Consider the following 12,579-nt stretch of genomic DNA (forward strand, 5'->3'; position numbering starts at 1 on the left):
GTAGCTGGTTAACAAATTCTTTTTAAACATTGAGAGGTTCCTAGAAGAAAAAACTATCAATTCAGATTAAGTGATTATTTGCCCTTTGTGTTCATTTAAATGGTTCCTTTCTTTCAAAACACTACTTGGTGGAGATAATGAATATGATACTCAGACAAGTAACTATATAATAACATTACTCAGCATAGCTTTTTTCATGCAACTTATTGCAGAAATCTCCAAGCAGCGTTCTTGAGATGCAGTGAACACCAAAGCAAGCATTGCCAGTGGCTCTTTACTTTGGAGATCAAGGCAGCACATCAGGCACGGAGTATTTGAGAACATGGGGGCTGGTCGTAACTGCAACAGAGAAGGGCCTCACCATCTGCATGCTTTCTTGGGGTGCAAAGACCTTTGCAGTAAGCAGCTGCGCAACCCTGTCCATGTTGAGAGTGGCGCACCTCTCACGAGCGTCATCAAGTTCTCGTCGCAAAGGCGGAAACCCTAGGCTCGGATCAACGAAGGCATCCACGGCCTGCGCCTCTTTCTCGTACAACCTGAGAAGATAGCAATGTCAGCAATTAAACAAACCTAGTCAAAGGTGCAGAGCCAACATGACGATGTTCAAGTTTCAATGCCAAAAGCATAATACGGCGGACATAGAAACGCGTCCTTGAAACAAATAGTGATTAATCATTGTGTTCTAATGGTACGAACATATGGGGCAGAAACTTGGAGTTAACAAAGAAGCTTGAGAAGCTAACGTTCTCACAACAAGCAATGGAACGAAAACTGATAGGTGCGACATGAGATAGAAAGACAATTGGCACAGATTAGAGAGCAACCACAGGGAGCCGACATTCTAGTTAAGAAGAAATTAAGTTGAGCAGGCCATGTAATGAATAGGGCAGATGACAAGTGTTAAATATTAGAGTTAACAGAATGAATGCCAAGAGAAGGGAAGTGCAGTCAAGGATGGCAGAGAATCAGGTGGTGCGATGAAAATTATTAAATATGCAGGCATAAAATGGGATCAGCATGCACCAGACAGGGTTAAGCGGAGATTTCTGGAAGTGGCCTTTGTCCTTCAGTGGACATAATATAGGATGATGGTGATTAAGAGCGGCAACAGTTTCTCATCATCATTGAAAAATAGGACCCCCGTAACAATATGAAGCATCAGGCAGGTAACTATATCTACAAATGTATAGTCTGCAGGCCTTTATGTCATATCTTGACTGTAATTGATGGTAGAATACTTGCTTTCTTTAGTGTGGATCAGGTTTGCATAAATATGTTCATTTCAAACCTCAAGTGGTCACAGGCTGTGGCATATTAAAGGGACACTAAATTAGCTAAGTCCAATAAGGTATTCTTTCCATTAAAACTCTATATACGTTATCTAATATAAATTAACAGGTGAATTTTTAGAAGATAACATAAAGATCAAAGAGCCATATTTTTTTTTTATTTGTGCTGAAATCTCAGTCCCAGTATGTTAGTGTGACATCACGGATTTCAAAAATTTTTACATATGAACAATTATTGCTAATTAAGGATTCTTGAAACTTGTCAAGTTCAGTCTTTGGCTCTTACAGAACACAATGTAGTCAACATTTTACTGATAAACTGCAAGCTAGGCTTGAGCAGACATTGTCAAAATTCCAACATCACGGAGCAAACTTCAAGGCAGTGCCACGCCTGCCTTTCATTTTGACATCTTTTCTTACTTAGAGAAATAGTGTTTTTTTTTTATTGTAGAGAAGTAATTGACTAATAAAGCTTAAACAATGAAAAACAGGATATTAATAAAAATGCTTACAAATTTAAAGGAACAAGCTTATCGGTTCTAAACGATTACTCACGCGAGACACTCCGCAAGCAAAAGCTTCTCTGGGCTAGTGCCAAATGCGAAAAAAAAAAGAAGATGGAAACAAAATAATGCTGATAAACGATAAGCTGAAAATGGGCAGTGAAATTTACGCTTGGGAAGAAGCCACGTGTGCGAAGGTCAAACTGCCCCGTCGTCAGTCCAGTTCAGGCAGTCAGAGGCGTCAGGCTTCCAGCGATAAGGTGCTACACCTACTGAACCTTAATGCCTGTAGTATAGCAAACAAAAACGACCAACTTTAACCTCTAATCTTAGATTATAAGCCGCATATTGTAGTAATCACCGAAACTTGAATGATTGCAGGGGCCAAGCTTATGATAATGCGAGTAATATGTCAAGAAAATACAAAGGACTGCAAGCTCAAATCAAACACCTGAATGAATTAGCAGTCTACGTCCCGTGTGCTGGTCATTCACTGAACTTAGTTGGCGCGTGTAACGTTGTAAGTTGCCTTGAGGCAGTCAAATTTTCCACTGTAGTTCAGAGACTGTATGTGTTCTTTGCTGCCTCACCTAAGCGATGGAGGTATCTTTTGGACAGCACGGGCGGAACTGGCCAGCAGCTTGTTTTGAAAAGTCTCTCTGAGACCAGGTGGTCAAGACACGCTGAATCATGTAAGGCCAATCTGAAAAATTTCAATGCAGTCTTGTGTTGCCTTGAAGCTATATCAAAGAACGAGAAAGAAAGTTTTGACACTAGGAACGAAGCACACTCTCTCTTCAAGAAAATGATAAAACTAGAGACTGCATTCATGGCGATTTTCTGGAGTGAAATCTTGGAGCGCTTTGACAAAACGAACGTAGCACTTCAGAAACCAGGCCTAGACATTTCAACTGCTGTAGATCTGCTGAGCTCTCTAGAAGGCTTTGTTAATTCTTTGTGACCTCTCTTTGATACCTTTGAAGAGAGAGCATGCATGCCAAGTACCAATCAGTGTTATCAGGATGAGGGCAAACACATCGTTTTGAGTAAGCACCTGGACGCGATAGTGCGCTGCGAGGTAGAAAAAAGTTTATCATAGAGACCTACAATGTTGTACTTGACAGTCTAGGCTCCGCTTTGCGAGTGCGAAAGGCTGCCTACACTGAACTCTGCGAAAGGCTCGGATTCTTAAAATTTCTGACAGAAGTTGGGAGCAAGGCCTCTCTGGCACAGCAGGCTGAGAAGTTGGTGAAAACTTACAAAAATGATTTGGAGCCAGCATTTTCCGCTGAAATCGTTCAGTTTACGAACTTTTTACACAACTCTGTGTGGCAGGACACGAGTACGCTGGGAATAATTAAGTTGCTGCGCGAAAGAAAGCTTATTGATGTGTTTCCAAACCTTTCTATTGCTTTGCGAATGCGCTTAAGCATACCCGTGGCAAATGGTGAGACCGAACGATCGTTTTCCAAGTTGTCGCTGATAAAAAATCACCTTCGTTCGAGCCTCCTTGACGACAAGGTGAACTCACCTGCTATCATGTCCATTGAAAGTGACCTCCTCCGCGATCTATCCTTCGAACAGACTATATCTGATTTCGCCATAGCGAAGGCACAAAAGATGCCATTTTAAAAGAGGACTGTTTATGTTAAACATGAATAGTTCCAATAAGTTCGTTGTGTCGCCTCCCAGCCTCCACGTTGCCAATGAAACGCTAAGCAGTGTAATTCAAGATATGCAAATCTGCGTTGTTCGTCTCTTGTTTGTTCTTCTTGTGATATTTAGCGTGCTTATAAAGAACTGTATTTCTTTTGTTTTTGATAGTGCCACGTTTATTTGGTGTCATCCTTGCTTGTCTTACCTTTAACGAAAATATTTTCAAATAATGTTTTGTAATTACAGTTGGTAATTTTCATCTGTATTCTAGTGCATTTTTATGGTGTTTGTATTGCCTTAAGTATTGTATATATCTGTTGCATATTTGTGGAGTAACGTATATAACGATTACTGCAGTCTGATGCTTGAATTTTAATAAAGAATGTTTTGTACACAACCATGCGTTTCCTCACGGGATTAAACTTGGTGATGCAAACAAAGCCTAGCTTCAGAAGGATCGACATCTGAGCTGTGTTGTCTTTTCTACGTCCTCGTTCGTCTTGAGTACACTAAACTTTTCCTTAAAGCCTAGCTTTTGCTGAAAAGAGAATGCAGATTAATCACAAAGTGAACATATGTGTTGGTGTTTACAACAGCATGTGTTTCAGGAAAGTTTTGTTGTTTTCCTTATAATAATAACAATAATAATAATCCCGTTGATCGCACTTCGTTCTTTTTAATTTGGTGGAATTAAAATGAAACATGGCATGTTTCCAGTACCTTAGCAGGCGACAGGAGGTCAGTATAGGGAAAGGCGGCCTGCATGCGCATTATCCAAGGGCCCCCATTTTTCTTATACCGGCCCTGGTAACTACCCCTGCCAATTAGCTCGGGTTAGGGCTTTAGTGCTTTCAGCTCCTTCCTGAACGTTTGCCATGTTATATGTGGGCAGTTGGGAAATTTCTGCATCACGTATAAATAGCAGCTAAGTGAGAGCTGCTTTAGTTCTGATTTGTCCACTGCTACTGCTGTGCTTTTTATGGCCATTGCTACTGAGTCATTGCTTACCTTCTGAGGTGCAGGCTTGGCCAACAAAAGTTCAATCGTCTATTTTTTCTGATAGTGTTTCGACTTCTTTACCAATATTACACCATAGTAATATATACAAAATAAGATTAGCAGAATGCACTACTGTTGCTGTTACTCTTTTTTGAAGTGGCCACACTTACTCAGCAAGAGGTTCACATGGAAGATCACTGGTCCTGGTGGAATCGCCAAGGCTTGCTGAGTCGCTTACTGTCCCTGACACGTTGCCATTGTCAGCCTCATCTTCATCATCATCCCAGCCACCTCCAGCACGGCCTTTCTTACGGGCTGCAGCAAAGGGCACCAAGTAATCAGTAAACCTCGTAAGTTCAGCTGCGTCACTGCACACTATGGCCATTATTTCATCAGTGCACAAGTCATGTGCTGAAAGGGTAGAGCGCCGGTACAGGCTCTACATTTTGTGTTGTCCTTTTGTCTCTGTACCTCTTTTCATCTTTCTTACATGCTGGAATATGTCTTTGTCTACATTCCAACCTCCTCGCTGGCTCTGTCGGGCATGTATAATCCTCCAGGGCACAAAAAGAGGTTCGCAGCATTAGAAATTTAGCACATCGTTAGCAAATGGACTTGGGCCGAGACTTCTGAAAAATTTGCACTATCCCGACAGCCGTACTAGGCGTGATCGCATCATCGAGATTCTACTCTATCCAGAAGTGCTTCAAAATGTATGTGACACATTTTAAACAGTATTTTCTAGGGGTGTGCAAATATTTGAATATTACCGAATCAAATCGTATAGTGAATGTGGATATCTACCATTTGATTTTTTTGAATATTTGATATATTTGGTTTAGAGACCTGCACAGTGGACGGACAGACAGACGGACAGACAGACAGACAGACGGATGGATGGGTGCTATGAGCGTCCCCTTTAAAACGGGATGATAGGCTGCGCCACCATGCTGCGGGCGTCGTAAAATCCGAACATAAATGATGCCTATAAAAATACTACTTATTTCGCGCGACGTATTTACGAAAAACTTCAATGTAAACTACGAACATACTCTGCAGGGCTTGAAAACACAAATTACCAAAAAAGCAAATGCGATAAGAATTAATGCTGCAGTACAGGTACCAATCATGCTTTGTTCAAACGAACCTTTGCGGCACTCCACTGCCCACTACCACGATTCCTGCCAGCTGGCGTGAACTTTAAAAAAAGTCAGTAAGTTTCTTTTGGACCTTGTTTGATCCGTGAACCAAGAACTTTCGCTCGAGTTGGGCAATGTCCAAAAGGAGGTTCTCTGCTGCGTGCGTGAATAGATGGAAGTTCCGGATGCCGCCAACTATTTGCCATAGCACCCCGGCGAATGTGGTAGGCACAGGCATGGCATCTGTGGCATTGTCATTGTCCTCGTCCGATGTCGCAGCGGTGTCGGCATTAAGCAAAGCCGCCTTGATGGCGTCATCTAACGACACCTCGCCACAGATCGCAGCATTGTCGTCAGCCTCCACGTACTCGGCGAAGGTTGTGGTGAGGTTTAAACTCTCGAGATCGTCGTTGGCGAAGCCTGCATCAGCCTCGAGGTTGTTGCATCCTCAGCAGAGGAGGCAGTCTCAAACTTGAAGCCACAGTGCTTGAACGAGTTAGCGATTGCGCTTCGCGACACTGCGTTCCACGTACTGGCAATAAATTGCATGGCGTCGAGCACAGTGATCTTTTTTTCCGACTAGCTGCGCTGCATAGCTGCCAGCCGACGCTGCACTAACCGCTTCCGGTACCCTTGCTTGACGCACTTAATGATGCCGGCATTCAGCGACTGCAGCCGGCTTGTCCAGTTAGGTGGAAAAAAAACTACCTGTATGTTCCTCAGGCTGGACGCATCGGGTGGGTGACATGGTGCGTTGTCCATGAAAAGCAATGTTTTCCTCGCCTTAGCACCCATTTTGTTATCCAGCTGCTGCAAAAAATTGGTGAAGAGCAAAGACGTCATCCACGCCTTTTTGTTGAAGTTGTAGCTACATGGCAGCGTCTTCAAGTTCTTAAAGCACTGTGGCTTTGCAAACTTTCCAACAACAAGCACGAGCAGTCTCTCGGAACCATCCTCATTAGCACAGAATAGTGCCATCACACGCTGTTTACTACACTTGCCACCATGACAGCTGTCACCCTTAAACGCAAGGGTTTGCTGGGCTGCATATGGTAAAAAATACTGCTTTCATCGGCATTGAAAACATAGTGGGGCTTGTATGCAGCAATCATCTTCGGCAGCGACTCCATCCACTCGTTCACCATCGAAATGCCCACGGAAGTGCTTTCTCCGCAGGAGCAGCTGTCCACAATCCTGTTTCGTTTTTTAAAGCGATCCGGCCACCCGTGTGATGTCTGAAAGTAGTTGATGCCCAGACGCAATGCCACAAGGTCCGCCTTTTCTTTTAGAATGGTGCCGTCAACTTTGATCGCAGAGCTCCGTGCTTGATGTAGCCACTTGACGAGAACTTTTTCTAACTTCTCATGCTGTCCTTCTTTTGCCGCTTTCTGCTTGAACCCAAACTTGTTGGCATTCTGCAATATCACCGCTTTGTTTGCGAGGATCGTCTTAAGCAAAGACTCGGATATCTTAAGGTCCCGGGCAATGCTGGCTTTCATGGCTCCATGCCGCTTTTCCGCTTCCTCAATAATATTAAGCTTATCGCCGAGCGACAGAACTGCCTGCTTTGGGGACATCGTGCGTCGCATTGCTCCACACAACTCAAAACCTCCGCTAAACGCTGGTCGCAAGGATTATGACGAAGAACATGTGTGATAAACCTAGGCCTCTCTGCGCTGCCTTGTCGGTGATCTGCTGCTGGGAAACTGGAAGGAGAGAAACGCTTCCCTAACACAATGAGAGGCGACACCGCCGAGAAGAGAGGGAGAGAGTTATTGTGGAGAAGAAAAGGCGCTATTTCAGCACAGCGCACGTCGCGGGCGGCTGCTGGTGGGGGAGAGAGAAACGAACGATAAGATGAGACAGGGAAGCAAGCTGTGCCAGAGCGAACCAGCCGAGCAGTGTCAAGCGCTCCGCATGCGCAGAGAAGGAGCAAGGAAAGAAACCCGCAGCACTACTCTTTCGTTCATCGTTCCGTCCTGTGCTTCGCGAGGGTCGTCGTATAATGCGAGTCAGGCGTAAAATTGCGTCGTATAACCGGGGTTTTTAATGCATTGCTTCTATGGGGACTTCGCCGGGACTGTGCTAATCCATCGTAAAACCCGGGTCGTCGCAAAACCGGGGGACGTATAACCGGGGTTCCATTGTACTTTATTGCCAACTGTCTGATATTCACCCACCCTGTAAGTTTATTCTTTTTCACTGTTTTCAACAGAGCTTCTTTATTTCTTGGTTTAGTTCATTAATCGGTCTAATGGGAACCTCATATATCTAACCTTGTGGCAGTGCACTACAGGTTTTGTTTTTTGTTTTTTTTCCAGTTAAAATTTCTCAACACAAGCTCCTTTTCCGTCTGGTACTTGTTCACGTTCCTTTATTTTCCTCAAAAACTACCTCATCATTGTCTTGAAATAATCTGGATTTTATTTTTCACACATAATTTAATGCTACTTCCCCTTCCAATTTGTTTCTATCTTTGTTTGGGATATGTTGTTGCATTGTTCCAGACTTCCTGCCTAATAATTAGTTTAATGTGGCTCGAAAATATTCTAGGTGCAGCCTTCTTTTCCTCACATATTTCTGGCAACCAACGACCAGTGCCACACATTGCATGCGCCGCGGAGCCCCTTGTCCTCAATGCAGCCAAGGCAAGCGTGTCACTTCACTTTTTATGCAAACAAACCAATGAGCGCACCATGATCAGACCGCCCCGGCTGACACGATAGCAGACTCGGGCAGCACCCGTCATTTGTTGGTTTACATCTCAAAAAAAGTACAAGGTAGAGAAAGCTCGACATGAGTCGTGCTTGTTTTTTGTTTTTGAAGCACATGTCAGAGGAGACCGACTGATGCAAGATCTCCATATCCGGCTACAGTGGCGGCACGCACGTCATGTAAATCAAATGAAATGTACAGTTATGGTTCACAAATGACGAGAGCTGTCTCTACCAATTCAAAACGACTCCATAGGTGACTTGCGGTGAAGCCCACTTCCAGTTTTCTGCCTGGAGTTTCCCCCCTATTGCTGAAAAAGTTCCCACAAAATATTTATTTTTTTGCTTTCAATGATTGTGTCTACTCTCATTGTGTTTGCGCATTTAGACAGAAAATAAACATTTTTTTTTTCAAGTATTTATATGTGCCATCAATAAAGGGTTGGTGCACTCAAACTATACTAAGTATATCTTACCAAGATGCAGAACATCAACACTCGTCCAGGGTATTACTTTTTTGTTGTTCATAGGAGGTTCCTCTGACAGTCTTGGAACTCAGGCCCTCCTCCTGTTTTATTGTACCGCTAATGAACTTCGACATTCAAACCCGACTGATTGATTGAGTGATTGATTGACTGATCAGATTTCACGTCCTAAATGAACGTAGGAGATAAGAGAGTTGTTGCAGTGTGGAGCTCTTAGTCTAGACAAATACATGACCACTTTCACATTCAAACCCCATCAGAATGTGGTCGCTGTGGCCAAAACATGGAGCGAGACAGACAGTAATGCCAACTCGCCTGATAAGGTTAATGTCCAGCTGATTCAAGCTTTGTGGCGCAGCACGTAGGTGGCACTGACCTCTAGTACTACCCCTCGAAACAGTACCTCTATCCTTACAGTACTGCCCCTAATGACAATCGCACAGTGTGGTGCCCTTTTTCCAATGCTAACAATATTGCAAGCTCTTGGCACAGCAATGGGCCCATTATGCTTTCTACCTGCTGCAGGTAACGAGCTGACATGCACTGATGATACACATGTCATGTGATCGCTGCCACGTGTTACAATCTTACCGAAGTCTGACTGACCAATGGGCACCATTTGTTCTTACACACTTTTCTTTTGCTTTTTTTTTTGCTACCGTGTATGAATGGAAATGTGCACGTTTAGCAATAACAACTGATGGAGAAAGAAATGGGAGAGAGGACGCTACAAAGGCGTGAAAAGGAGAGGAGATAAGCTGTATAAGCAATCACCGTAGAAAGTTAGGTGCAGAGCATCACCAGGACCTAGGTTGCATGCGCCCAAGGCATTGTGCACAATATGGGCAAGTCGGCACACCTGACTCCATAGTTCAAGATTCAATCCCATGGATGGAACTGCACCTTCCTCGCTAAAACAGAATGCCACAACTACTGTGCCAATGGAACAGATCATGGGAGCACAATTTGATTCGTAAGTTCCTGCTTTCCAATACACATTTACCTTTCTGTGGTTTTGCTGTAATTTTCACAGCCTGCTGTGGAATGCTAGTAGTTTTTCCGGATGTCGAAGCCGGGGACTGAACTGTCACTGGCTGAAACTTGGGCAGGCCTTCGGTAAGTAGGTCACTCGCAGCCTTGTCAGCCGGCTTCCCTGCAATCTTGTCCACGACCCTCGCAATCCCGTCAGTCACTTGTTCAGCCAACGTCTCTGCAGAAGTGGTAGTACATCTTGTTAGAATGCACCTCCTACACTGCCCTGCCGTTTGGCACGGCGATCAAAGTGATATCTTTTCTACTGTAGTTTTTTACTCAATCGATCAGTACAATCAGAATCAAAAAAGGATCCCAAAAAACAGACATTCACTCCGGTACAGTCAAACCGGGCATTTACAACATGCCCTTTCACAAAATGTGATATCGCAACACTTCGTGATTACAGTTATGCCACATTTAGAACCACTTACTGATAATAAGGCAACTGATCTAACTGCCACTAAGCTTCGATGCCAAGTTTCAGCTTAAACTTGTAAAGCTACTCGAGTGAAGTAAGCTGACAAGTGCTTCAAGTTATTTAATTAAATTAGGAGGTTAAACAAAAGTGCTTTTTCCCTGAAGAGGGAATTAAATATAAATTATGGGGTTTGTTGTACCAAAACTATGCATTAGATTATGATAAGTGCCATAGTGGATGATTCAGGATTATTTTCGGCCTCCTCAGATTCTTCAGCATATGTCCAAAACATACACCAGGCAAAGCCAAACCCACTGGCAACAAGTTCTGTTTTCTGTCCACTTTCATTTTCCTTTTCCTTATTATTTCTATATTTCAACTTAAGAAGGGCAGCTAGTTTTCCCTACACTTTCTTTTGCTTCACTGTCTGTTGCCTTCATCAGGTTTCTGAGCTGACATACAGATCAGTAAATAATGTTTTTTTTTTCTTTATGTTTTGCACAGTTATCTAATTAAGCATGCTTTATCGTTACATAACCTGTGATTTTGTTAGTGCATTGCGGTGTCCTATTCTGCCACTTTCTCACTGCATGTTCATGCTTCAGTTCAAGAATTCGTGCATCAACTTTATTTTAAAATTATTCTGCTTCCTTGGTGGACCTTAACGTATTTGCATTGTTTAAGCTATGTGTTCTTTTTCTTTTCAAGACAAAAGGAAATATTCAGTATACAGTTCGGTATCTAAAACCAGCTGACTGTGAAATAGTTGCATTTGTTTCGATCACCAAATATGACAATCCAAAGGCCTCTATTCATGTAACACTAGATGAAAGGAGGCCATAATCAAGCCAGCATGCTCATACTTACGAAACCACACTGTAGGAATCGAGTGGGCAAAAATGTAAGACTAAAGCAAAATATTAAAGAGACCATTTTACATTGCAGATAAGCCAAACGTTGTGCAGGTGGGTTGGGCATATTGTTGAGCATATTCGTGTGCCAATAAACTTCTGGATGAACCAGAAGCTGTTCAAAACAGCTGTGTATGCTTTGTTTTTTAAACTAAACCATGCTTAACCATTCCTGGACAGAAAACAAGCTGGGCTAGTCATGCGTGCACTTGGAAAAAGGTCAACCAATGAGCCCAACTTGTCCAGTGCTGTTTTGCTTCTCATGTAGCCCTCAAGACGATTTGTACTCATTTTCTGCTCTGTGGTTATTGTAAATCACACCAGATTATGCAATGTGCCTGTTGAAGACTGAAGTTGTGAACAAATACTTCTTTTTTTGTTATTTTGTTGCCAGCTGTCTGCTTGAACATTGTGGGAAGAGTGTATGCTTCAAGTCCTGTTCAAAAAAAAGTAAGGGTAGTGATTCAGAGATTGAGCTGAACTTCTTTGAGTGAGAGCAATCTTGTGATACAGTTTGTTGTGTTGAAGCGTGTAAGTAAGAAAATAAGCAGTAGAACCAACCTGTGTGCAGTGAAGTCTACTATTGTTAAAGTAAAAAAAAAATATTTCTAATAAATTTTGGCTTTCCTTGACAAACCTTTAACTTGGTCTTGCTTTGTGTTATCAACAGAATGGTTTGTGTGCAAAACGAAATTCCATTCTTTTTGCAAGTATTTTCTTCTTTTCTTTTTTTTTCATCCTTAAAGGGTTAAGGAAGGTTCATAATTGTCGGGAGCAGCAGCAGACTATTTTACAACCGCATCAGCATGAAGGCCTCTTTTGGTAATCCCTGTTTACACCCATCATGCATCAGATTGCTTCATGCTATGCCTGCAAATTTTCTTCTGTTTCATCACACAACCTCATTCTCGGCATACAATACCGTGTTTCCCTTCTCTTGGCATGCCATTCTGTCGCTCCAGCAGACTTCGCTTATCTGTCCTACACATCTCTTTTATGTGCCGATTAATTGTGTCCATAGAAATTTAATTCCACAACATTTTCTCTGCCTTCATACGCAGGAAAGGCATACAGCTGCAGAACAGATAAAAAATTTTCGGCCCTTCAGTGCATTTTGTCAACTTTACACAATGTGGGCTCCATGTGAGAACATTTTACAGGAACATCAGATATGAGAATGCCAGTCATTTCATGTCTAGGATACTTGGCAGACTCCAATCCAGCTAGTTGGGATACATCCTGAATGGAAAACATTGTGAAAAACAATGAAAGGAGTGGCCCTGCTACACGATGACATATCGACACTGACAGCAAACCCATAGCCCTCTACGTCCAACTTGTTTTACTAAGACACCTTACACATGCTATTCAAACTTGCAGCAAAGGTTCAATCACAAGTGCTTCAACATGTGTGTGACCATTTTAATTAT

At 42.8% G+C, this 12,579-nt stretch overlaps 1 protein-coding gene across 1 annotated transcript in view; it reads right to left on the reverse strand.

Annotated features, from left to right (window-relative positions):
• Nucleotides 1-286: 286 nt before the first annotated feature.
• Nucleotides 287-12,579, reverse strand: part of LOC126538848 (AP-4 complex accessory subunit Tepsin-like) — a 57,246-nt gene continuing 44,953 nt past the window's right edge. The window contains exons 8-10 of the mRNA XM_050185574.3: nucleotides 9,789-9,995; nucleotides 4,618-4,762; nucleotides 287-536 (exon numbers count right to left, since the gene is read on the reverse strand). Coding sequence (XP_050041531.2) covers nucleotides 287-536; nucleotides 4,618-4,762; nucleotides 9,789-9,995 — 602 coding nt within the window. The remainder of the gene's footprint in view (nucleotides 537-4,617; nucleotides 4,763-9,788; nucleotides 9,996-12,579) is intronic.

Source organism: Dermacentor andersoni, chromosome 8 (genome assembly GCF_023375885.2).
Source record: "Dermacentor andersoni chromosome 8, qqDerAnde1_hic_scaffold, whole genome shotgun sequence".
Lineage (NCBI taxonomy): Eukaryota > Metazoa > Arthropoda > Arachnida > Ixodida > Ixodidae > Dermacentor > Dermacentor andersoni.